General features: G+C 38.7%; 2 protein-coding genes across 5 annotated transcripts; one reads left to right on the top strand and one right to left on the bottom strand.

The window, feature by feature from the left end:
* The first annotated feature begins 354 nt into the window (after positions 1-354).
* tubb2 (tubulin, beta 2A class IIa) lies at positions 355-5,581 on the top strand. The gene is made up of 4 exons (XM_079435964.1): positions 355-711; positions 998-1,106; positions 1,805-1,915; positions 4,234-5,581. Exons 1-4 carry the CDS (start codon positions 655-657, stop codon positions 5,304-5,306), a joined length of 1,350 nt encoding a protein of 449 aa, XP_079292090.1. The 5' UTR covers positions 355-654; the 3' UTR covers positions 5,307-5,581.
* A 2,055-nt stretch (positions 5,582-7,636) lies between these two features.
* Positions 7,637-27,652, bottom strand: ssx2ipa (synovial sarcoma, X breakpoint 2 interacting protein a). Of its 4 annotated transcripts, none has more exons than XM_079434692.1 (14): positions 27,518-27,652; positions 24,105-24,262; positions 21,752-21,918; positions 18,523-18,723; positions 17,935-18,045; positions 16,868-17,003; positions 16,623-16,698; positions 16,359-16,539; positions 15,386-15,533; positions 14,305-14,441; positions 11,304-11,477; positions 10,098-10,215; positions 9,805-9,943; positions 7,637-8,467 (listed from the first exon to the last, which is right to left on the bottom strand). In XM_079434692.1, the coding sequence occupies exons 2-14, from the start codon at positions 24,148-24,150 to the stop codon at positions 8,356-8,358; spliced, it is 1,746 nt and encodes a 581-aa protein (XP_079290818.1). In that variant the 5' UTR covers positions 24,151-24,262; positions 27,518-27,652; the 3' UTR covers positions 7,637-8,355. The 4 variants fall into 4 exon arrangements, with proteins under 4 accessions (XP_079290818.1, XP_079290819.1, XP_079290821.1 ...); XM_079434693.1 differs by having other exon boundaries at positions 27,600-27,638; XM_079434695.1 differs by having other exon boundaries at positions 7,642-8,467; positions 11,304-11,474; positions 27,600-27,635.
* Positions 27,653-27,764: the final 112 nt, after the last annotated feature.

Genomic DNA, 27,764 nt, shown 5'->3' on the forward strand with positions numbered 1-27,764 from the left:
TGTTAAGTCTTAATTAGCAGGCTTCTGTTTTATTTGATATTTAACACCCAAGCAAGCTTTTCAACTGAATGTCATGTGCTTTACTTCGTAACAGCCAAATAAGATATATATATATATAATTCAAAATAAGATAATTGTCAATTTATGCAAAATATTTGAAAATAAATTTAAATATTTTTCACATTAAATGCTATGAAATTATTAAATACTTATGAAATTAGCTATAACAACACAGAGTTTTCTTTTTAGACAATGTATTCCATGCTTAAGCATTTCATTGTTTTTTTATATATATATATTTATCACGCCTCACCCACAGTCGCCCTATAGAGTCTCGCTGCCCTCTGCAGGAAAGATGCGGGAGTAAATAAATAACTATTAGTTTGGAATATGAAATAGAAACAAAACTAGGATTACAACTAATTTATACATCAAATTAATCAACATTTTGTGGCAGATGTGTGTGTTTTCTGGCGTTTTCACGTAAACGCAGAGTCAGCTTTGTGACGGAAGAACAGGCGATGCTGCAGCACGTCGCCCACTGCGTCAAACCCGCGACTCGTGATTGGCTGCCGGCGAGAGACAGGAGAAGAGGAGAGGAGATCCGAGCCGCATCAGCTGCAGACACACCGCATCCTGACACACAGCAGCACAATGAGGGAAATCGTTCATCTTCAGGCCGGACAGTGCGGCAACCAGATCGGTGCCAAGGTAAGATTATATACATCACATAAGCTTTAGTACATGTGGACGCAGTATCTTACATTTTTATCGTAAAATAAAGAATGGAAAGCGTTTTACGAATCGCTTTGCTATAAATTGCACGAAAATCCTTTAAGTGCTTGTGTTGTATGTGGCATCTGATCTGAATGGGTGTGGTGAGGGTCTGCAGTGGCTCTGTGCAGGACTCAAATGGGAAAACTGCTGCATCGAGTAACCAATGTGAATGGACATGATGTATTCAGCATTCTGTTGTAAGAGATTTTGTGCATTTCAGTTTTGGGAGGTGATCAGTGATGAACACGGCATAGACCCGACAGGCAGTTATCAAGGTGACAGTGATCTGCAGCTGGAGAGGATAAATGTTTATTACAATGAGGCATCTGGTAAGCAGTTGAGTCATTGATGTTAATCTGTATTTGCATTGAGTAATTTGATGAGATATACTGTATGCATTTATGATGTCATGGTTTTGCCAGCTCTGCTCCCCTGACTATAGACCGCAGCTGTCAGTTATTGACTATAACAGAGGCGAGGCCCATCTGACCGCCTTCTTACAGGCTCCATTACAGATTTTCAATTTTAGATTGGTTTAGGTTTCACCCGTCTTAATTACTGCCCATCTTTTTGTTCACGGTTTGCTTAAAAGATGACAATTTGACTTGCATTTCTGTGGTTTTAAACATCAGTCTGTCATCACCCTACGTGAATGCATTAATATTGTGGGATATTAGCACAATCATTCAGAAAAACCCAGATGTGCTTTTATGGTTGTAGAGAAACCCGTTTATCTGTAGCTGCTGTTGTCCTCAAAAGGGTGGAGCAGGGCAGGGGAGATGGATGATATTGCATTTATTTAAAGAGGGTCAGCATTTACTACACAGACATCATACCAAAGTAGTAAGGAAATAAATTATGCATTCTTTAAGTTCATTTATAATTAGTTATATGTATTAGATGCACCAACTGTAAAATGTAATTCATTTATGAATTTTCAAATTCATGAATATGAAGCCGAATCAGTTTTTTTAGATTGGATGTTTCAACCTTTGGATGTTTACACCAAACCTATTTTATTTCACAGGAGGCAAATATGTCCCGCGTGCCATCCTGGTGGACCTGGAGCCTGGCACCATGGACTCGGTCCGCTCTGGCCCATTTGGACAAATCTTCAGGCCAGATAATTTTGTGTTTGGTATGTTTATTACAAATTAATAATCCCATTATTAATCCTGTACAAATACAAGAGGCCGAAGACTTTAAACTATAAATCTCCTTCCTTTGTTGTCTATAAAATAATAAACTGGGCCTAAAGATGCTGAGAGTGATGAAAAAGCACCATAAAAGCAGCCAATGAAATTTGTGTGCAATATTCCATATCTTCTAAAGCTTTTAGAGCAGCACAAAATGAGAAAGACTAGTTTGCTTTTTATTCACTGAAAATCCTACACTGCCGTTGCTCTAACCCCTAAACCCTGTCATGCTTGCATTCAATCCCTATATTGCACATGTATAAGGAAAAAAAAAAAAAATTAAACCTTCTTGCCCACATCAGCAATGCAGCACGATTTTTCTATGTCGTGAACTCATGCACAAACAACAGCACGTGCTGGTAATTGAGTACTCAAATTGAAGGATCCACTAGATTGTGTGTGGACACATTCAGTGCATGCTTTCAAAGACTAAAGTCTCAGATATACTTAAGCGAGATCCATAACACATGGATGTATCAATTTTTAACTGAAAAACAATATTCATTTAGAGTTTGTTTTTCGGCTTGAAACTGCAAACTCCCTAACACTGCACAGTTCGTCACACTCTATTCAAGTCTTGCAATCCCTAGTAATGAGCTGATGAGATGAATCAAGTGCAGGAGATGAAAGAGACATCCAAAACATGCAGGGAGGAGGGTACCCCAGGACAGCTTTAAAAAGCATTGATCTAAACTCCACTCCCAACAGCGTAGGTGGCGTCGGATTATTCAAACAGTATAACGCTGTTCAAGTATTTCACATTTTGTTTACCACCTGAACGAAGAATGAAACCTTTGCTGTTGGTAAATTGCTGAATTTCCTCGAGATGGAGTGGATCATTAAAAAAAAAAAAAAACAAAAAAAAAAAAAACAGTACACCTATTTTTGAACAACTTCTGGTTTATCTTTTAAACCAGTTTATCGCTTACCCCAACTTGTCTTTGATGCATGCTCAAACTTGGTGCAACTTTACAAGCCAAATTTGAATGAGATTGGAGAACTTTGTGGAAGAGAAAACTGTGATCTAAATAGTGACCTACATTTCCATCTATTCCTCACACAGCCAGAACACATCGTCTGGACTACTTTTATGGTGCTGTTTTTGTCATAGCTCAACAGCCCACACCCATCCCCATAATGAAAAACTGTACTCTGTAGAAAATGTGTTCCACAGAGAGAAATGTCATATAGCTTTAGAGCAAGTAAATGATAATTCGACTAACCCAGGGTTTTCCAACACTCTTTCTGGAGGCACACTAACAGTATGCATTTTTGGATGTTATCCTTATCTGACCCTTCATTTTAGGTCTTGAAGTCTCGACTAACAAGCTGATGAGTGGAATCAGGTGTGTTTGATTAGGAAAAGTTAGAAAATTTGTAGTTTTGGTGTGCCTCCAGAAATAGGGTTGGGAAACATTAAACCAGAGATCTCCAACTGAGGCCCCATCCACACGGAGACGCATTTAGCTGTATACGTAAAAATGTTGTATCGTAATGCCGTTTCGTCCAGACGGATCCGGCGTTTTGGGAACGTGACCGCTATTTTTTGAAACCGGGTCCCAGAGTGGATAAATCTGAAAACAAAACCCTTGCGTTTTCGTGTGTACAGCCAATCCATATATTTTGTGAAACGATGCTATCACCCCACATCTCGCCCCTAGTCAGACACAGCTACGTCATGTAACAGCAACAAGAACAAACACTGAACAATTGTCTTTATTAACTAACATTAACACTGATTAATAAATGTATTGTTCCATGTTCGTTTGTGTACCGCGTGCAAAGTTTATGCGCATAGTCCAAGCCTGAAAAAGTTTCCAGTAGGCGAAGATAACAGCACAGGCATCAAAAACCATTTTTGAAAATCTTCACCTTGGCAGGAGTTTTCAAAAATGTTTGGTTTCAGTGACCTGGTGCAGCGTTTGCGTGTGGATGAACCGCCAAACCGTACAGGAAAAGCTGCGGTTTGGAAAATAACCACGTTCGTGTGGACAGGGCCTGAGAGTTAGCATACTGCAGACTTCAGTTCCAACACTACTCCAACACACCTGCCTGTAATTATCAAGTAACCCTGAACACTTTGATTAGCTGGTGGTACAGGTGTGTTTGGTTGGGGTTGGAACTGAAATCTGCTGAAAGGCAACTCTCCAGGAGCAGGGTTGGAGAGCCTTGAATTAAACTAATCCTCCTCCAACCACCCGGAGTTGTTAATTTTAAAATCAACCTGTGTTTAAACTGGGTAACGTGGGCTTTCTTTCAGGTCAAAGTGGAGCTGGGAACAATTGGGCCAAAGGCCACTACACCGAGGGAGCAGAGCTAGTAGACTCCGTTCTGGATGTGGTACGCAAGGAGTCCGAGAACTGTGACTGCCTGCAGGGCTTCCAGCTCACGCACTCCCTGGGTGGAGGCACTGGTTCTGGGATGGGCACCCTCCTCATCAGCAAGATTCGTGAGGAGTACCCTGACCGTATCATGAACACTTTCAGCGTCATGCCTTCCCCCAAAGTGTCGGACACAGTGGTGGAGCCCTACAATGCTACGCTCTCTGTGCACCAACTGGTGGAGAACACCGACGAGACCTTCAGCATTGACAACGAAGCACTCTACGACATTTGCTTCCGCACACTTAAACTAACCACGCCTACTTACGGCGACTTGAACCACCTTGTTTCAGCAACCATGAGCGGAGTCACCACCTGTCTGCGATTCCCAGGTCAACTTAATGCCGACCTCCGCAAGCTGGCAGTCAACATGGTGCCCTTCCCTCGCCTCCACTTCTTCATGCCCGGATTTGCGCCCCTGACAAGTCGTGGTAGCCAGCAGTACCGCGCTCTTTCAGTGCCAGAGCTTACGCAGCAGATGTTTGACGCCAAGAACATGATGGCAGCCTGCGACCCGCGACATGGCCGCTACCTCACCGTGGCAGCCATCTTCCGTGGCCGCATGTCCATGAAAGAGGTGGACGAGCAGATGCTGAGCATCCAGAACAAGAACAGCAGCTATTTTGTTGAATGGATCCCAAATAATGTCAAGACGGCAGTCTGCGACATCCCGCCACGTGGGCTCAAAATGTCCGCCACGTTCATCGGCAACAGCACAGCCATTCAAGAGCTGTTCCGCAGGATTTCAGAGCAGTTCACCGCCATGTTCAGACGCAAGGCTTTCCTGCACTGGTACACTGGCGAGGGAATGGATGAGATGGAGTTCACAGAGGCAGAAAGCAATATGAATGACCTGGTCTCCGAGTACCAGCAGTACCAAGATGCCACTGCTGACGAAATGGGCGAGTATGAGGAGGACGATCTTGAGGACGAGGAGGACGCTCGCCATTGAGATGTATTAGATGTAGATGTACAAGTAGATGTAGTTTTCAAAATCATTGCTTTTAGTTGATCTGAAAATTTCCATAGCAACGCAAACAGTGCCGCTAAGCCATAATTCAAAAGGTGCTACGGTGTTTAATTGATGTTCAGGAAAGGTACAAGTTAACAGTCATTCAGTGAACAGCGATCAATCCATCTTGGGGAACAAAGGGTACATTAAGACTTGTTTTGTAACATATGCTTCAAACTGCAGTTGCCAAATAAAATAAAGTGGTCAATAATATGAAATGGTCTCCTGTCAAAATGGTTCAATTCATTTTTACACACATTCATTCATTAAAGTCAATCACAAAAAATAAACAATTCTGACCTTTAGTCGGATGACTACAAGTAAGCCATTCATAGGTTGATTCCCCTAAAGCAGGGGTTCTCAACTCTGCAAGAAAGTAGACCACGAGAGTCAGAGTGTAGCTCCAACCTTAATCAAACACACCTGAACAAGTTCTTCAGAATTTTTAGAAAGTTACTGATAGGGGAGTTTGATCAAGGTTACAGCTAAACTCAACAGTAAAATGGACCTCAACGGCCCCCTGCCCTAAAAGTTTTACGCTGTGACTGTCACAACACTGCTGTTTGAGGATCCCGACTCACCAACGGCATAAGTTTGGGGGAGGAACAACCAGTTTGTCAACCAATGGCAGTTGGAGGGAGGTTAATGGGAAACTTTTCTTAAAACATGCAAACAAGAAAGCAGGGTTGTCAGGTCTGCAAAACCATCCCAATCGCTATTCAAAACTATCCCAAAACTAGACCAATCACATTTTTCTGTGGGTTTCCCCTCCGTCAGGGGTCTCCTCAGTTGGAATAGCATTCTGGGTGCGACTGCTTTAACCTGCTGCAAGAGTGTAAAATAATGCCTGGAAAGTGGCACGTCTGGTAACCTTAGTGTAAAGATAGCCCAATTCAAGAAAGCCACTTAAAGGGTTAGTTCACCCAAAGATTTCTCACCCTCATGTCGTTCCAAACCCGTCAGACCTTCGTTAATCTTCAGAACACAAATTAAGATATTTTTTATAAAATCTGAGCACAGAAAATACGTCCAGAAACGTAGCAAGGACATCTGGGATACTCTCCAAAATGGTGGAAAACAGTAACTTGGGGAGAAGAATTGATGAATAAATGTTATTATTGTTTTCTTTGCGCACAAGAGGGATACTCTCGAAAATGGAGGAAGACCGTATTCTCGTAGCTTCGTAAAATTACGGTTGAAGCACTGATATCACATGGACCATTTTACCGATGTCCTTGCTACGTTTCTGGACCTGGGAACATTGCAGTTGCCTTGCTGTCTACAGAGGGTCAGAGAGTTCTTAGATTTCATCAAAAATATCTTAATTTGTGTTCCGAAGATGAACGAAGGTCTTATGGGTTTGGAACGATATGAGGGTGAGTAATTAATGACAGAATTTTCATTTTTGGGTGAACTAACCCTTTAAGACTTGTTCGTGTTTACATGTACTGTTAGTGGCTACCTCTTAATACCTTTATACCAGGGGTGTTCAAACCTGTTCCTGGAGGGCCACTATCCTGTGGAGTTTAGCTCTAACCTTAACTGAACACTCCTGAACCAGTTAATCAAGGTCTTAAGACTCACTAGAAACTTTGGGTAGGTTTTGGCTAACCTCCAGGACGCTGGCCCTCCAGGAGCAGGATTGGACACTCCTGGTTAATACAGTAAATATTCAGCCTTCTCCCCCAGTTATTACTACCATATTATGAAATATCCTAGTCAAACAACTTAAGCTTGGAATGCACTACACAACGTTTGCCCAGATTTACAGTCTGGAGGAGTAGATGGTAGAGACAGAGATTTTGGTTACTCGAAGTCGACAGATTTTTGCAGAAAATTGCATAGTGTAAGGTGGTCACAAACACCAATTTCTTCAAGTCACAAACACCGAATAGACTTCAAGCTAGGATTCCACCTAGACATGTTTGATATTTTTATACAATTTAGAATGCATATCGTTTTAATTTGCCATGCATATTTTAGAAATAAGGCACATGTTTCTGTGTGAGTTTGTTGTGTTCAGAGCAACTTGAAAGTCTGACAGTGTGTGATCCTCAGTCATTAAGTGTATCATTTACATAGTCAGAAAGGGAATTTTTGTTGGTATTTTGTCCAATTGTTGATTGGATTGTGCAAAGTAAGCATCATACATCTGATTGTGATTGGCTATGTGGCCTTCCATATGTCAGCAGAGAGAAGGGAGTCATATCATAGGAAGACAAGTAACATTCGTTAAAGAAAAAAATAGGGTAAATTATGATTTCATGCCAACTTTAAAAACACAAATATATCTTTATTTTAAAATCTTTCAAACTTTATTGCACTGATTTAAAGAAATTGATCTTTAAATGTGTAAACGTGTTCTAAAAGTAATTCTATCAAAGACATTCTTGATTTTTCAATATAAATATTCAGCATTCAAGTGAAAAAAAAAATCCTATTACTTGTCTTGCATTAAAAAAAGATGTGATCAATACATAGTACTTAGCATCACTAAATTATAATAAAAGTACACAACCAAATGTGAAACCTAACCCAAAATAAGTCAACATTAATGGCAAATCAAAATATCAAATTATATTAGAATTTAAAAGCTACATTAAAGCTAGATCCTCTTAACAGTGCTTAATGAATTAATGTAACATTTACAGCTCACACAAACATCACACAACCTGATTGACGGTATATTTTTAAATTACCTTATAATTACTACTACACAGTGCACATTGGCCACTTTACTTATGAGATTCAATGGTGGCAAATGCAAATGATTGTCTCCGAGATCAATTTGATCCAGCAACACACACCATCTGTTTTATTCAACCCTAAATCCCTAGAGGGACAACACAGCAAATCCGATGAGGAGGTAAAGGAGCAGCTGGTTGGTCATGCTGTGATGGGGATGAGCGGAAGACTCTTACAATCACGACAGCTCGAACAATGGAGTGTCTGCTCTGTAGTGTTTGACCAGTGTAATACTGACATGCCATCAGATGGGGCTGTTCTCGTCTCTGGCCAACGAGATGACACTGCAGTCTGTAGAGCAATTACGCAACCGTGACTTTGTCAACATCTCACCGCTCGGACATTTCCCGTGGCCTCTGGAGAGACAGAAAACAAGAAAAGAATATCCAGCTACTGTGTCATGTGGGTTATAGTGGCATTCAGATATGCTAATAATTTTCTCAGACAACATGATTCTATACGTATTTCTAGGACTGTCTCCGTATCAGTGACTCCTGGTGTAGCTAAATCTGCTCTAATGGTGTAATCCAAGGCAATCACGGGTAAACCTCAAACCATACTCATCCATGCAGTGCCAAAGCACATCTGATATCATGTTCCTCAAGTAACCATGTTGCAACCACAGATGTCAGTAAAGAGCACAGAATTCCACATTAGACTAGATTACAGTGCATTCATGCATTTGGTAGACACTCTTATCCAAGGTGCATTCACACATATACCACAGTAACTGTAACAGGATTATAAAACACACCATACAGGAAAGATTGCCAGAAGAACATCCTCCAGTTATCAATTTATCTATAATTTGGTGATTTAAACTGTCCTGCTTTGAATTTGTGAACATTTCATATTATAAAAAAAAAATGTTTTTGCTCATGATGTATAGCATAGATTCAAATTACAACCATATTAGTTAGACATTTAATATTGTCCAATGAATCTAAAGAAAACGGACAGATGAATCATCAAAATAATTATGATTTACAAAATCAGGAACTCATTGAACTCATGTGCCTCGAAATCCTGAATCAAGGAAAACTTTCAGTTTTACATATTACAAATAATTTTGCTGTAAAGAGAAGCGTTTTATCAGTGGAGAGCAGGGTTATTATATTAAAACTAAAAACAGAATTTTGCTCTTGAAATTAAATAAGCATGAACTGAAAATCTGAAAAAAAATACTTAAAGCCAGTTGTCAAAGCAACATTTCTCGTTTTCATTTAGTTTAACTTGATGTACTAAAATGCCTAAAACTAATAGTGAAACAGAAAATGAATAAAAATTACAGACAAAGAATAATAACAAAAACTAATTTACTAAAACTTTTAAATTATAATAAAATCAGAAAACAAAAAAAAAAAAACAATTCAAAATGTTAATAAAAGAAAAAAAATGGTCTCTCAATGAAACTAAAATAATAAAAGTCCCGTTGGGTAATACTAATCAAGTTCAAAACACACTTGCGGTCTTCATACCCACTTTGCAAGTGTGGGGTAATGAGACGGGTGCTTTGGCTTCAAAAGACTGAATGTAGCACAGCAGCCTTTCATGCTTTTACCATCATGCATTTGTCCTCAATTTTAAAGCTTGACAACTGTGGTCTTTTACCTTGTTATGAGGTTGGAATGATGGAAGGGTAAATTCATGACAGAATTTCCATTTTTTAATGATTTGTGGCACGTGAGAGTACCTGCTGTTTGGAACGAGGTGCAGTGTGCGGTAGAGGTCAGCAGTGGAGGGCATCTTCACCGGGGCAGCTTTAGGGGTGGAGAACAGGGACTTGGACACGAGCGGTGGAGTGGACTGCAGTTTGGCCTCGGGTTCTGTGCCTAGAGATACACACACGAACTGTGAACTCCAACCACGAAATAAATGAAGAGTTTCACAAACAGAAAAGCAATGCATTTCACAGAATCAATCCACTGATCACCAGTGAGCAAGTGTCAGGCGTGAGATGTTTTGTAGGGTCTCAGGGACACTCACCGACTGATGATACACTGTGAGGTTCAGACAATGCAGGTCTTTTACGGTCTACAAATGGAGTCATGTTCAAAAACTGGGTCTTCAGCCATGCAGCTCGATCTTCTTCAAATGTTTTCCTCTAAAGAGGGAAGAAACTAACAGGCGTTAGGGGCTGTCCACAAAGAACATCTGCTTGAGTTAAAAACAGCCGAATGGAGTGTAATGACGCACCAACATGTCTGCAACCAAAAACGTAGTGTTGCAAGGCCAAAAAAACCTGACCATAGTTTAATTAGCTTCTTTTTTTTGCTTATTGTTAGAAATTCCAACAATATAAAATAGAAATAAATACATTTATACATTAAAAATTGTAATTAAAACAATAAGTAAAGAATAAATAAACAATCATCTCCTGGCCAGAGGAGAACTGGTCCCCGACTGAGTCTGGTTTCTCCCAAGGCTTTTTCTCCTTTCTGTCTCAGAGGGGAGTTCTGGTTCCTTGCCGCTGTCGCCTCTGGCTTGCTCAGTTGGGACACTTAATTTCAAGTGATTATTTGTCAATTTGATTCCACAGATACTATTTAAACTAAACTGAGCTAGACAATGCCATCTCTGAACTCAATAATGAAATGCCTTTAACTGAAAACTGAGTGTTTAATCTTATTTTTATACATTACTGACACTCTATCCTCCAATTTGATACTGTTAAGTGCTTTGACACGATCTGTATTGTTAAACGCGCTATATAAATAAAGGTGACTTGACTTGTTAGAAGAAGCTATGGACTTGAACATGAACAGATGTTGAGTTAGTTTGTTTGCTTATTTATTTATTTAGGCCATATCAGCCGCAAGGCTATCTTTTAGGCAAAAACAGATAAACAACAAGTCATGCAAATTACCAAAAATATACATGTATATAAAAATATATTTAAGATTAATACTAGACAAAAATGCTAAAATACATTCAGGTGATTCTTTAAATACATCTCTGAACATAAAAAACAGTGACAGTCCAGTCCTGTAAATAGCTTTGGGTCTTGTAAGTCTTGCATGACTTAAATGGCAACTTGATCATACCTAGATTTGAAAGTTAGATGTACTTATTTCCGTGGCATTCATCCCATTCCATCTGCCATACAAGTGTTTCTCGAAACCATTCAAGGAAAATTGGATTTCTAAATGCATGCCTCCTTTAATGTTAATTGTATTTGTATGTATTCAGTACCTCGTGTCCCAGACGAATAGCAGCTTCAGTGAAATTCTTCCTCTCTCGCTCAAAGTTCCTCTTCTGCTCATTGAAGAGTCTCCACTCCTCTTTGAGGCGCTCTTTCTCCTCCAGCGTGTAGCAGTCGTTCAGCAGAGCTGCCGTCTCCTCATCGCACGGCGAGCTCAGCTGCTGCTGCAAACACACCAGACTCAATACAGCCACACGTCTACAGGCATCTCCGCGATCGATCGCAGTTTGAGTATAGTTGTATAGTGTAAATACATAGATAAACCGCACTGTCAGAACGACAAAAAATATAGCATGCCAGTTGAGAAATGCAATAAAATACGTTTGTTATATTCTTTGAATATTATCCAGTGAATTATTCTTCACTCTTTAGCCTATTAAACAGCTTATAAACCTACTAAAACTGTAGTTAAAAATAAAGTTGATACGACTCCTGTCCTTTTCATTTTCTCCATTTGAAAACATTAGACATGCTACGTTTATATTGCTTACTGCTAATATTAGTGTTGCTGCTGCTGATGCTTTTTCTAAATAAAATGTTTTTTGTTGTTGTAATATGTAGATTAAATTTAACATGAAAGACCGCTAATTCTCAAAACATTTTTTTTTTTTTTAAGATGATTGAAAGGAGGAAAAACCAAAGTGAAGCATGGGCTTACTTCACACAGTCATTTATTTACTTTATAACAGTAAAATAATTGGTATCGGTAATAAAAAAAAAAATCAATATCGGTCGATCACTAATTTACACATCATACGGAGAGAAAAAGATAAATAAATAAAAGACAACTTGTTTTTAATCTTGATTTAAGGTTGTTTGGACATTTATATTGGGTAAAAAAGACAAGAATACAAATAAAACCTAAAACTTTCTGCTCTGATTTAAGACCTTTTCAGGCTTTAATTTGTGGAAACTTTAAAACAGGGCTCCAGACAAAAAAAATCGAGTAAGGAGCCATTGGCTCCTATAAAAGAAAAACTTAGGCGCCAAATTATTTTTTTAGGTGCCACAGAATAAAAGTGGTTTATTTTATTATTATCATTTTATTTTTCCCCCCTATTTTAACATTTCAATCATTTTGTCATGTGTTTGTCTTATCTTTTCTAGGCTTTATCAGCATTTTAATCCATCTTGTAGATGATCAGGTCGACCGGGGGACTAAGGTTCACTTAAAGTGTGAATTAAATGTCTTTTACAACTTGAAATATACAGTCACAAAGAATTGTTCGTTACACAGAATCTGTACCAATATCATGGACCATAAGCATCACTTGGCCACTGAGTGCAGTGCATCCTATAAATGTTGTCACGTCTTTCACACATTCAGTCTGTTTTTCTTCATTAGTAAAATGCAATTTTATAGGAGGAGTTGAATCATGTACAACAGAATAAGTAAAAATATTAATATGCAACAGTGCATGAATATAGCAAAACGCTCCTCTTTATAGTTATTTTTCTAGCTGACTGATGAGTTTATGGACACTGAGTGGTTATTCTGAGGTAAATGTATTACAATGCAATGTTTACAAGCTTTATACATTTCCTCAGTTTGAAACACTGAATGAGTACAACAGTAAGTTGTACTATAGGCTTTCTTATTGCCTACCTTTTGATCATGTTCATTTCATACTATAGTAGTAAATCGAAATATATAATGGGTTCACTTGCTGCTTTAACTGAGGTGCTAAAGAGATCGCGCCTGAGCATTAAGTGCGATACTCTCCGCTCGCGCGATCCGGACGCATACACGGACCGTGTGGACGCGGGGTACTGGTGTTTATATTACCCAAAGTGTGCGCTTGTCGTCCGCATTAAAGAGCACCCAAACCGCATCATTTGAATTTCGTAGCATTTTAAAGCTGATACTTTGTTTATTAAAAAGTAAGACAGCACAAAGCTTTTTGCGATTACTGGATGGCAAGTGCGCTTCAAATAACAGGAAGTCCATGCATTAACAGAACACAGCATATAGACTAAGATCTCGATAAGAAGATCGACCGGACAAGTGTAAATGCATCTGGTTGTTGAAACCACATATGGTAATTTTACTCCTCCCATAATATTAAAATAATAGACGTGTGAGAGCGTTTTATAGGCTATATGGCATGTTATAGTCAGATATGACAGCGCAATGCAACAAGCATCACCGCGGATGAGTAGCGGAGTATTTCTTCAGCAAGCGACGCGCAAACTGAATGAACCTGAAAGTAAGCCGCAGACGCTCAACACACAATCTTCTTCATTAAAAGTAGCGAGACTAGCCTATCTTTCCAGTGCTGATGCCGCGCGCTCTCTTGATATTGAAATTAGCTGATAATTAATAAAATTATCCGTTGCTTTCATTGACGTGAACTCCGTTATATTTGCATATGAAGCGGGAATTGAAGAACGGATTTATATCCGTTTTGCGAAGACACATTTATGTGGCCAAGTGTAAATGGGGAAACGTTTTAACAAATCATATAGATATCCGATCAGAGAAAATGCATGAAGTGAGCAGGTGTAAACAGGCCCTTTCAGGTCTCTCTCACTGCGTTCAGCAGACTGTGTGCGGCAGAGACGAGGACTGTTTGAAACTCTTTTCAGTAAAACTTTGATGCGCATCGTCTTATGTAAGTTTAATACGTGAACATAACAAAAGATGTGAGCGCAAAACAATCGGGAAAAAAGTCCTTTCATGCAAATTATATATAGTCGCCAGTGGCGACCTCAGCAAAAACTTCACTCGCAAATTAATATTTTTGGTCGCAAATGCGACCATTTTAGTCGCAGTTTGGAGCCCTGTAAAACCTGCAGTTTTGGCCCAATTTATGGAAGGGACCAGAGACACTGAATTGGATATGCTCGCACACAAAGGATCCATAAATCATCACACATAAGGCAATACACTGACAGCCTCTTTGGGTCCATTGACAGAATCTGATATTGGAAGTGATGTGAAGTGAAGTATACTTTGTCCTCTACTGTATATTAGTGTGAACAGACACTGACCTGTAAAAGCTGCTGCTGCATGTGGATGAACTCTTTACACTGCTGTAACTCCATTCTCATCCGCTGCATCTCCTCCTCGTGCTCCTTCCTGGACATCGCCTCCTCTCCCTCGCGCTCCTGACACGCCACCAGTGAAGCTGCAACACAAACAAGCAGTGATCATGTTCCCGTTACAAAAGAACGTTTTGTCTAGAATTCAACATCACTGCAGTTTGCAAGAACAGGACCAATATGTAACTATATATATATATATATATATATGAATTTTTCTAGTTATACTAATCTCATTTAATTTTAATGGTTAAATTCAATTTGAGTAATCTCAAATCATGTCTAATTTATAGAAATCATGAAACATTCACAATTTAACAAATGTAAAAAAAATAGGGGCCTATGAAATTCATAAATTTCTCAAATTCTAAATTCAAGTTTGTTTAATTTTTTCTGGATTCCATTTAATGATTCAATTAAATTTTAATAATCAAATGATATCTAATCAATTGAATTCATAACTTAATTTTTTTTTTTACAATAATATGAAATGTAGTTTTTAAAGAAATTCTGTGTTGTGTAATCAAATGGCAGCATAAAACATTGACAACTGAATTAATCTTTTAAAATCACATGAAAATTGAATGTTACATAATGATTTGAAATCACCCTGTTTGCGTCGTCACAATTTTCCTCTTACATATGCATGTGTAATCAAGGACATTTGCTCATTACAACTCTGTTCAATACTGCTCAGCATCTCCTCCAAAAACTAAATCACGCATATTCCTATAAAAGATCATACCATTTGAAGATTAGTTTTAATGAAGCGTCTGAGCGACTGAATGAGAAGGTTTTCATTTTATGTTTCATTTCACAACAGACCTCTTCTTAATGATTCTCACCGTGCTGCTGGTTTTTCTCAATATGTTGTATTGAAAGCTACAGCACTGCCAAGTATTTTGTCCCCGGAGGCAATTATTGTGGTTGCACTGGTTTATTTTGTCCATTTACTCCAGAACATATCTCCAGAAACATTTATAGATCTGAAAATGCATTTAAGAAGGAAAGCAACAGCCACACGTTGTACCTTGGCTGTCGAGTCTCTCCATGTGGCTCTTGAGCTTCCTCCACTGCAGGCGGATGCTGTTGGTGAGCTGCTCGCGGGCCTGTTCACACGACTGCTCCAGAGTCTCTCTGCTGGAGTCACCCATCTCCTCCTCACCCTCAGAGACAGCCTGATGATAAACGGATAGTTCATCCAAAAATAAAAACTGTCAATTACACGTCCTCGTGTCATTCCAAACCCATAAGACTTGAAACAAACATATTTTTAATTAAAACCTTTTCATTGAAAGTCCATTCCACCAACACAAGAAATTCATAAAGAGATTGTAAAAGTAATCCAAATTACGAGCAGTTTAATCCAAGTCTTTTAAAAAGACGCATTTGCGTCACATGAATGGATTTTTTAATATAAATATGAACAATGATCAACACACGTACTGCACATTTAACACAAATATGGTAAATAGAAGCTTAACTATTTTTTAAACCATATTTGATGAGCTCTTTGTATACTGATCAATGTTTATAAATGAAAAAAGCCTAAAATAAATCTGTTCATCATATAAAGCTCATGCATTTCTCATCTCTTTATGAACATTTTGTTTTTAACAGTAATCGGTCATGTTCCATTAAAATATCTCTGTTTATTAAAGATGAACAAATGTGGTTTTGGACCAACGAGATGGTGAGAAAATTATACCAAAATAAAAATAAAACATTATGTATATTGAATTATTTAATTTAGATTATAACTCCAGGTAAGATTTTAGAAAGACATTTTCTGCATTATCTGAAGTACAAAAGTAGTCAAAAGTTGCTAATTAGGTATTGGTTAGTCACAAAGGAAAGTTGATTCAGAAGTGGTGCCTTTTGGTTTCATGTTGACTTACGTTTATCAAGTTAAAATGACACTGTTTGATGCTTTAACATGCGATGCTATTTACAACTTTAATCAACATGGCATTGTTCACAGAGTGTGCGAGGAGATGTCTGACCTGCTCCAGGCTATCATCTGCTGGCTCGGTTCTGACGCAGGGTTTCTTTGGGCTCAGAATGGTGATCATGTCCTTCTTCATGTGCTGCAACACTTTCTTAAGCTCAGAGTTCTCCATCATCAGAGATCTCTGCCGCGTCTCATAATCACCCAGCAGAGCCCTGTACATCTCACCCTCATGTCTAACAACACAAGAGCAAATGTTTTACACGGTATTTCACTGTGAGAAATACAAATGCCATGTCAATTGAGCACAGGAGGTTACCTGGCCTCCATCTTGCCCGTCTTCCAGAGACCTCTCTTGCCATCTGACCTGCCCACATGGTTTGAGATTTCAATGGCTGAACACAAATGAAAACAGAGAATATAGAAAACCTGTGAACTTCAAATCTTTCTGGATTATGTGAATTGTGAATGTTTGCAGTCTAAAAAGGAAAATAAAAGAATTGACATCTGGCTGCTTCACTATATTAAAGCCATGTAAAGGTTGACAGAAATGCAAGCTCTCACAGAGTTTCTTGTCTCTCTTGTCCACGAGCAGCTGGTTGAGACGCTCCTTTAGTTTGGTGCACTCTCTCTCTTTGCGCTTGGTGTCGTGGTTGTACTGCGTGGCACGACTAGAGATGATGTTCTGCAGTTTCTGTACCTGCACCAGATTAATAACACATAGAAGTAAGGGTGCTGTATGATTGCTATGCAGGATATATACACAGTAGCCTACACTAAAGTCTTCAAAAATTTAATTACAAAAAGTGAATGTTGGTATATATTTTTTTGGTCATTCTTTCAAACTTACTTTACAAAATAAACACATATACACACACATATTAGTGCTGTCAAAATTAACACGTTAACGCAGGCGATACATTTTTTCAGATTAACGCGTTAATTATTTTACGCCTTTAAAGCAAGGGCGGAGCCTAGGCTTGGTCACCCCACTCATAAATGCGGTTTCTGTTTGTTTTTTTCTTGACAAGAAGTGCATTTATTCAGTCGCAGAACGTATTTACGAGCACATCAATCCGGAGATGTTTCAGACGCGCACTCCAGCTTCACTCGCGAGTCAAGCAAGCGTGGAAACCAGCGTGGAAGCCTTTATCAATTCATATCAAAGCGCGAAATAAACTACGAGCATGCAATGTCGTGGTCAGTTAAGGCATGAAGTTACCAAAAAGGCGATTAAAACTACATGCCTTAATTAAAAATTTAGTGTTTGATAACTTTATTCAATTTCTGTATATTTCTGCTGAGGGGCACAGGTAGCTAAATATAACATTATAATGGGTTTATGTGAAGATTGTTAGAAGTATATAAGAATAGAAGTTATTTTTAAAGTCTAATAAATGTTCAAATTGATAGCTCTTAATTATAATGTAAAGTTCAATGGCTATAGTCAATGGTTAAACATTAGGGGATACACGCAGACACAGTGGGCATTTTTGCATTTAACATTTCAAACTTTGTGTTTGAGAATCAAAATTGTAGTTTAGCTGAAAGAAAATGCTGGACCAAAAGGACATTATAGGGCAACATGATGGGGTGCAGTTGTCTGACCATGTGAATTGAGTTGCTCTTACTTCCTCTTTCTCAGACTTGAGGCAGTTCTGTAAGGTTTTGATCTTCAGCTGTAGCTGTCGCTCACCCTCATGCAGGCCTGAGTTCTCTCTCCTGGTGTGGTCCAGCTGATCCTGAGACACAATTACACAACGGTAGTACAAATTAAGAGTAGGCGGCTTTTTTTTATAGAATTTTACATTACTAACAATACTTTCCTCTTTCACTATTTTATGGATAAATTAGTAAACTCAGCACCACAGCACTGTGCAAAATAGATCTCACTTAGCAAATGTTGAATCTGTTACTGGTAAAAGTCATACTCCAGCCTGCAACTGAAACTGTGGCAAATTCATATATATTTGTAGCATTTTCTACCATTTAAAATTTAGTCATCATTAGCAAGACATCAAAACTTTGTGAAATCCGGTGAAAAGGCATTAATTATCAAAATCATTAAATTTCATATTCACTACAGAAATCTTCCAGACTTTTACAGGAAGATTTGACCCATTTCCCTGACTATTCCAGGCCTGGAAATCACATTTGAAAATTCCTTAATATTTGCAAGCCATTGTTTTTTTCTGGAGGAAATGTAGGAAGCGGAGTACTTTGAGTCTACAGTTGCTGTGCTGCAGATGCTCGAAGTCACTGCCGTTCTTCAGCTGCTGCGTCTCCAGCTCATGTAGGGCATGCTGAGCTCTCCTCTGCAGCTGCAGTACTTCATAGAGCAGGTTCACAACCGGCACAGCGCTCAGACTGCCTGATTTAGACTCCAAACTCACTCCAGTCAAGCCCAGTGAACACACCTCCTGAGGACAACAAGACAATTACAGGAAAAATTCAGTTAACAAGTTATGAAATTATGTTTTATGGTAGATATGGTATTATATGGTAGACTGGAACAGGTTTGGTTCCAGTATATTGGATAAACGCAAAAGAGTAATAGGCCATATGCCTAACAATAAATATTCAATAATGCATGTCCACCAAAGCACTTGTCTCTAGCTGAAAAATGCCAGGTGCTCTTCTGAAAACGGCCAGCTGGTGGTGCTTGAGAATGCTTTGGTGGCACAGAGTTTTTCCAGCTGAGACACTTCGGTTGCTATAAGGAATATCCATGGCAGTAACGCATTACTAGTATCTCATTTTGAAGAATATTACTGAATATAAAAACGCAGTAAAAATGCAAAATTTATGTAATCAATCTAATTATTATTAATATTTATATTACACTGAAAAGGTTTCCGCAACCTCTCGAGAGATCTCGGCAAAAAGTCCCGATTTATTTGCAGACCATGATGCATAATAGGATACACTTAGCCTCGAACACCATTCCAGAGCATTTTTTCGCTCTCAAGTGGGCAAGACTGCAAGTGTGGGTATGTGGACAAGCATTTACCAAAAGCATCTATGGTTGCAAGTTCCAGCATTACCAATAGAGTTCCATGGAACTTGCGACCATAATTAGCTAACAATGCTTTTGGGAAATGCTCCCCAGATCTCATAAAGAAGCTCCTCCAGGAGAGACACCAAATCTGAGAACAATATGGCGAAATGGTCAAAATGGTGGTACCAGCACTCTGTCCTCCCGGACCCTCAAAAACTGCCGGAAGCAGACTTAGTGGAAAAACAATCAGATGGACCATTGGCCGCACAGAAGCCAGAGTGTCCATCCCCAGAGGCAATAGAGGAGACAGAGAGAATGAAACAAGGTAATGAGCCGTTTCGCTCAAAGTTAACAGAGCAGATCCACTACTGCCCAGTCAAACCACTGCTGAATCAGACCAATGGTCTAAACATGCAAACTCCATTCTCCAGGCCTCAACCTGTTCCCTGAGAAAGAGCAGCTCCCAGATTCAAACCACCTGGGAGATGCACCGCCCTCAGCAACAGAAGCTTTGGAATGGGGCATAAATGCATTCCCACTAGTGTTTTCACAGAGTCCACTGATGTTGTCCATCCTGATGACCACATGACAGTCTCTAATGTCTGGAAGGAAAAGGTTCAAGGCTAAAAAAAAAACACCATCTCCATGTAATTTATGTGCCACATGAGATGATCACCTTTCAAGACTCAATAGACTGGATGTTTTTCAAAAAGACATTTATCATCTCCTTGCAGTGACAGACTTTGCCCAAAGGCGCAAACCGCCATCCTTTTTCAGCACTAGAAAATACTGAATGTAGAAACCAGATTCCCTCTTGGGAGGAAGCATTTTCTCTACAGCTCCTATCTTCTTACAGGGAGTGTATTTTCTGCCATAAAATATGAGCTTCCTGAGCTTCTGTGGTGAATAGGGCTGTCAAAATGGCTGAAAAACTCAATTCGAATTTGATACTTAAATATTATCAATATTCAAACACAATATTTAACACAAAAGGACCGAAAACCAATCATAGAGTACTTTTTCCATTTAAAAACATGAGATACAGTGGGATGGGGAAAAACCACCACAACGTCTCGAGACATGTTTTTTAAAAAGTTGAACTTACATTAATTTTACATGGCTTTTCTAAACACGCGGCTCTCTTGTGCGAGACACGAGTGCAACGGTGATAGATGTCCCTGTAGAAAATGCAACAAATGTGTGTTCTGTGTGAACTGCTTGGTTTCAGTTTTGACGTAAACATCATGTCCGCATTGATGTTCTCTTTTTCCGCAAAATTTTGCAACATAGCAGCACCGCATCCAGTGGGTTCAACTGGATAGGCTAAGAAAAACATTAAAATGCAACGACAATTACATCGTCATCGCAGCTTGTGTGCCACTGATAAGGCAGCCTGATGCACACCTAAGTATCTGGATTTTTATTTTAAATTCAACAAATATTCAAAATTCAAAAAAACAAAAACAAAAAAAAAACAAAGACAGCCCCAGTAGTGAGCAATGAGGGGGTAGTGCCAAAATTGGATAGTGCACCTCTTTTATATGGTTTGCAGAACCCAAGGAGACTAATTGCTGAATAAAATCGTTTTGTTTTCTTTGCGCAGAAAAAGTGTTCTCGTCGCTTCATTAAATTCAGATTGAACCACTGATGGCAGATGGACTATTCTGACCATGCTTTTATGGACCTTGACACTGCAATTTACTATGCAGTCAATGGGACAGTTACAAGCCTCCTGGTTTTCATCCAAAATATCTTAAATTGTGTTCCGAGAACAAATGAAGCTTTCACGAGTTTGGAACGACATGGGGGTAAGTGATTAATGACAACATTTTCATTTTGGGGTGGAGTACTATCCCTTTAAACGAAGGACTTCACTGTTAAATTATTGCAGTGTGAGATATTTAAAAAGCCATTAAGTGTGGTTGGAGCATGACAAAGACCCAAACTCTTAAGCACTTCTCATGTGTCCTCACTCATGATGAAACAAGGACACAGAGAAATATGAAGACATGGCAGAGGGAGGCGTTAGCGCAATCAGCCAATGAATCCACGCCATTCTGTACGGACTTCAGTCAACCGTCACACCTGGAGGGTGTTCCCATAGGTTCACTCAAAGACAGGAACATTACTCTAAATAATCTTAAGAGCTAGAATTATGTACATCTACCCTGTCCCTCAAATTTATTCAATGGGACTGAAGCACCACTTGCGCTGTTCGTTTGATGTTACATGTCCAAGACCACAATAAATGGACCCTTGGACAAAGTAAACGCTGTAATAACGTCACTTTGCTTTGTGTTAAATGCTAGTACGATATACATTTAAGCATATTTAAATCATTACATTAGTCATGTTGCTTTATTTTTCTATCACCATTCAGATGAAAGATTGAGAGTTTAACCCCTGACATCATCAGATCCAACATGTGAGCAACTCCTCTTGTAGTGTACCTGATTGATATATGCGATGCACTGCGATATGTTCTCCTCAGTGCAGAAAGCACTTAACATGCTGTAAGAGGTTTTGGGCAGAGCCATGGTGGAATGCAGCGAATGGTGCAGGTTTTGCCTGGAGGGAGACATGCTGATCCCAGAAATACTGGAAAGCTCTTTGGTGTCTGTATAGAAGACAAAAGAAAAGGCAGAGCCTGTTATTAAAGCCTGTCGAAACTAGACATGTCTCACATGACTGTTTTAACATGGTGTCGTGTAGCTGCAAAACAGCTAACCTGGGAGGGTTTAAGTTGAGGAAAAGTTTGAAAATAATAATAAATAAATACTTCAGGCAGTAGTGTTGCCAATATATTGAATAAAACACTATGCAGTGAATTTATATATTTGACTGAGTGATATGAAAATGGTCTGAAGTTTAAGGATTTCAAGATGGTCTGATGTTGATCTGTGTGAAATGTTTAAACCTATCAGACCATTGTCTGATCTTCACCACATGATAATTCAAAATGGCAGAAAATCAAGTCTGAAATTGAAACCATGCTGGTTTTGACTCTCTGCATTCAACTTTGCACAAGTTTTAAAAAAAAATAAGCATTTTGTTTCTAGGCCTTAAATTCAATTCACACTGTACAGACAAACGCCAACATACACCAACCAACTAGTCTGTTGGAGTTTGTTGGATCAGTGTGTTACCGCTGTTGGTGTTGGTTGGCGTTTGTTTTCACCCGACTGAACATGCTTAATCAGCGTTTGTTGGGTCGTGGAATGTCTCAGCAGCGTGAAAGGGTTTTCCAACAAACTCTGACTTGGCCATGAACCATTTCCATGACAATGCACGTATTTCACTTCAAGCGTGCTTCACCAATGGTTTTATTCGCTGTCTTTTCAGGCGAAGAATGACTCGCAAAGACATTGATAACAGTAAAATTTTGATTGTGGTTACAGGATCATCAGTTTCATCCCCAATCAGACTTACGCCATCTACACCAGACGCAAGCGGCGCGGTGCAACGCGACAAAATACAATAGAGGTTCTATTGATTATAATCAGTGACGCTGTCTACACTGGATGCGGCGCCATGACACAACTGTTGCTTGACTCTCTGTGACTCGAAGTTTGAGCCAACTTGTTTGTTGGTGTTTGTCTGTACGCTGTGAAATGGCCTTAACAGTTCAAACATTACTAGCCTCGAACATGAGTGCAGATTTGACCTTTTGGTGGTGCTAGAGAGTTTTAGACTGATTTCATATTTGCTATGGTAATAGTGTAGATTGCCGACTATCTGTGTGCAAAATAGGCCTGTCAAAATGGCTGAAAAACTAAATTTTGTACTTAAATATAATCAATATTCAAACTATATTTGAATTTAAAAGGCATAATTTCAATTAGGGGGGGAAAAGCTTTTGGCTTCTCTCCTGAGGCCACAAGAGGGCGCATCGAGCAAAATATTACTTATGAGCGTTTCTTCAAAGCAATAAAATAACACAACTATCTTTGAAAAAAGTGCTGTTTAAAATAATGTTTATAAACCATAGGCTATATAATTAATAAAGCTGCTTAAACAATTGCATCCAGTGGTTTCAACTGAATAGGCTACCAAAAACATTAAAATGCAACGAAAATTACATCGTCATCGTAGCTTGTGTGCCACTGATAAGGCAGCCTGATGCACACCTAAAATTTGAATGCAACGTTTTTTCATTCGAATGTGTATTTTTATTCTAAATTCAAAGAATATTTGAAATTCAAATTGAGTTATTAGTGGACAAGAATAAGAAAGAGACTGTGCTTCGGTGATCGGCACCTAATAAAAATAATTGTTCACTAACAACCAGATTTGTATCATTATTTACTCACCCTCATGATGTTCCCCAATAAGTATGCTATTAGGTTTCCAAACACAAATTTAATAAAAACTCACAATACTTTTCCCCCCCATACAACAACTAACACACAAATCTGTTAAGATTAGAAGTTTTGCAGATATGGTCACTATAAACTGCCTGTTCGATGGAAAACAGCTTCATGAAGACTCTTCAGAAATTACTCTTTTGTGTTCATGGAAAAAAGTAAGAGCATACAGGCTTGGAAATACATGAGGATGAGTAAAAATTGTAAATATTCTTTTTTTGTTAAACTATTACTTCCAACATATTACAAAAAAAAAAAAAAAAAAAAAAAAAAAAGAACAGGGAGAAACATTATTTTATATTGTAAAATAAACTACAATATAATGCAACACTTCACAGATTAATTAAAACCGTGCTCAAATTAGCTCAGTCTCTTAACAAGATCAAGCCGACTCTGTTCACAGAGTTCCAGACACAACATTTCCATGTTTGCAGCTCACCGAGAGATGGATCTGGCATCATTGTAGGAGTCCACCAATCTCCCATGTCAACCTTCAGCTGGAATGGGATTCTCCAGTGTCCCGCTCATCCAAAGGAGATGCAAGGCTGGACACAAGTGGCTGGGCCAGAGACAGAGGCTAGCACTCGGCCATCGCTCCTGAAATAGAAGAGAGGCGCACTGGATTACACAGCAGAAGGCCTGTGAAGCCGGATTAAACAGCCGTGGAATCCCACTGCAGGATTACCAGAAGAAGTGGGGACGGAGGGGGTGGAGATCGCAGAGCGAGAAAAGCATAAAGCACAGGAGGATTGATGTGTTATACAAGTGCATTTCCCCCCCAAACCAGTTAAGTGCAAACCCCACCCCACAGCCCATTTCATTGGTTAAGTACAGACACACACAGACACTTGTCAAGAAAAGTGAAGACTCACAGATTCAGTTCAGAATTCAGTAAAAAACATGGATGCATCCAATCGCGAAAAACAGTAAATACTTTGAGGAAATGCTACCAACAACACAAGTGTGAAGTAGACGATCAGCTCTGCAATTAACATGACAAATGAAATGCGTTTGAGCCTAAAAAAATAAATAAAAATAAATCACTTACACTGTAAAAATGTTTCTTACATATTTTTGTTGTTGTTGTTTTGCAGTGCAATTATCTACACATTTTCAAATCAAGAAATATTTACTTGAGAAGCAAAAGGATTTAAGATATAATACTTGTTTTCTGAAAAACGTATACAAATTAAGTGACTATACTTAAAATAACAAAAGTATCTGCCAACGGGGTAAAAATAAATAAATAAATAAAATTCAAAAGGAAAATTAGATGATTTTTCTTTACCCATTGGGATATCTTGTCAATAGAATGCTTTATATTAGATTTTATGTTAAGCAAAGGAGTTATGGCCCAAGACATTGTCCCTTTTTCCTCCTGGAAAATTAATTTGCATTCATTCATTTTTCATATGCTTTTTATCCACACCATCAAATCCATTGATATTTGCAAGGTACAATCTGTAAATACTTTCTCTTTTTTTTCCTTGAGTTATGTAAAAATGCATTCGATTTACTTTTTTACTGTTGTGACGAGTTTCCATTATGCATATTTAACAAAATATATTCTATATGAAGTGTAAATACTTAAAGTAAAATATTTAAGATACATAAAGGTGAATTATGGGTTTCAATTTGCACACTGGTCCCGATCCCAATTCCCCACTCCCTCTCTTGCCCTTCTTTCCAGTCTATACTCCACTGACTAAACTAATCCAAAAATAAAATGTGAGAGTTCAAAATGACAGGGTTTGGAAAAATCCTATTTGAAAAAATATAAGCGCCTGCTAATAATTGCTTATCTTAGCAAACACCACGATGTTATTAGGTGCTATTGTAACCGTTGGTGTTCTTATTCTTCTTCTGCTCTGGAAGTCTATGGCAGCCCATAGAACCGCTTGCGGGAAAGTTGTCAAATTTGGCACACTGACAGAGGATAGTGCCAATACTAACCACAGCAAATTTGGAGTTTCTATCTCAAACTCTCTAGCGCCACCACTTGTCCAATGTTTCACTCATGTTTATGCTAATAACTTTTGAACCGTAAGCCACAAAATGAAAATTCCTCTGAATTCTTGGCTCAAGCCGAGTCGAATGGAGTCCATAATGCAAAAATCGTAAGGTTTAGTTTTTTCGCTATTTTCAGTTGTTCGTAAAACCTACTTTTTCGAACTCGTCCCAGACGGTTCGTCCGATTTTCACCAAAATTGGCTCAGATCATCTACAGACCAGACGTTGAGACAGTGCCACCTTGTGGTCAAAAGCTATAATGAAACTTCAAATAATTGCTAATAGCTTTCTGTGAATTTTTTATTTTCTTTAAAAACTGACTTTTTCAAACTCCTAGACCATTGGTCCGATTTTCACCAAAATCGAATCATATCATCTTTAGACCATGCTGACAAAAAGTTATGGATTTTGTGTTGATAGATTAAATTGTTTTGTCACAACAACGAATTTGAAGCATGATGCCAAAATGACACTTGAGGCCGTATATTTTTCACTGGGTATCTGCAGGTTTTGTAGTTAGATTTAAAATTTAAGACCTTTTTGATGCAACTTCAAGTGAAATTTAAGATCAATTTCACAGTAACAAAAAGGCTAAATTCTAGCATTTCTAAGCTTTTTTGACAGGGTTTTCCCATCATGTTGTGCTTTGAACACTGATTCCACTGTTTGCATTCTTATAATGCACATTTAAATGACCATGTATACACCTGGCCTGTTTCTAATAATAAAATAAAGTTTATTACTAAGTTCATTATTCATAAAAAATGCCTTTTCTGACTACCTCAAGTATGTGGTTTCAGTGATCTGACCACAATATTTTAGACCTGATTTTTCCTTTGCTTTTATATGCTGTTTGTTCTGGCATACAGATTTATGGATGTGTGAACTAATATGTTACTAATTAACCCTCTATGCTCTGTTTCGTTTCCTTATGTTTTAAACTGTACTTTGTTTCCAGGACCTGTTATGATGTTAAATGAAAGACAACATTGCTTTCAGTAGTCAAGGTCATTCTGTTCTGAGAGGCTTGGGAGGTGGAGAGCGGTTTCATCAAGAAGTTATTAGCATGCTTAGGGAGAGAGTAGATATTATCTCCATGTCAGCAGCATTCTTCTGATTTCACAAGAGCGCTCATGGACGGGTGGAACATTAACTTAGATAACATTACTCATATAGCACATGTCAAATATCCTGTTCCTCAACAAAGGCCAGAGTTGATCACCTCAGCACAGTTACAGAAGCAATACAGGAAACTAAACAGTTTTAATTAGCCCACAAATCCAGTACATCTCAAAAAAAAGTTTTAGTTTATGTACACACATTATATAAAATACAAATGGAGTCTGGCCTACATACTCACTGTTTTATTATTACTTTCTTAAGAACTGCTGACGTCTCTATGTTGATATTATGCACCTGTTTTCAGACACAAATGAGTTACTGCTTCAAAACGAGATGACATTAGAGCAAAGCAGCCACATTCAGTCGGATTGAGTATCACTAGATGGCAGAAACGTGCACTGCGAGTAATGAACATTTGTATATGAAGGATTTTACCATCACTGCTAAGTTAAATCTGATTCTAATATTCTCAGTTCTAACATTAACGTTATGTATTTCACACACATTAGTTTATTCGCATTCCCTAGCATTCAGAGGGTCTGTTTTTAGTCAACTACATAGACAGCATTTTTGGGCGGATTTGAATATGTCTCCTCGCACCTAGACTCGCTGTCTATGTAGTTAGGCAGCACACGACAATTAGAGACGCGACCGGAGCTTTAGCGTTAGCACAGCGGCTAACACACACACTCATGCTAACATACACACAGGTTGACTTACATCAGCCACGGATCCAACAAACTGAGGTTTTTCAGACTGATCTGTGTTTAAAGATGCCGTGTGTTTGTATGAGATCATTCACCTGATGCTTGGATGATTTGAAGTGCACCTCTGCGCTACTAAATAAACAAGCACGACTCTCATTGGCCAGCCTGTTGTCAAGCAACCAGCAACTCGCCATTTGATTGGCTGGTCCTTCCTACCTGTCTGTGACAACACGCAACAGGTGTTTAGCGCCTTCCTACAG

This window comes from Barbus barbus (genome assembly GCF_936440315.1).
Source record: "Barbus barbus genome assembly, chromosome: 15".
In the NCBI taxonomy this organism is placed as follows: Eukaryota; Metazoa; Chordata; class Actinopteri; order Cypriniformes; family Cyprinidae; genus Barbus; species Barbus barbus.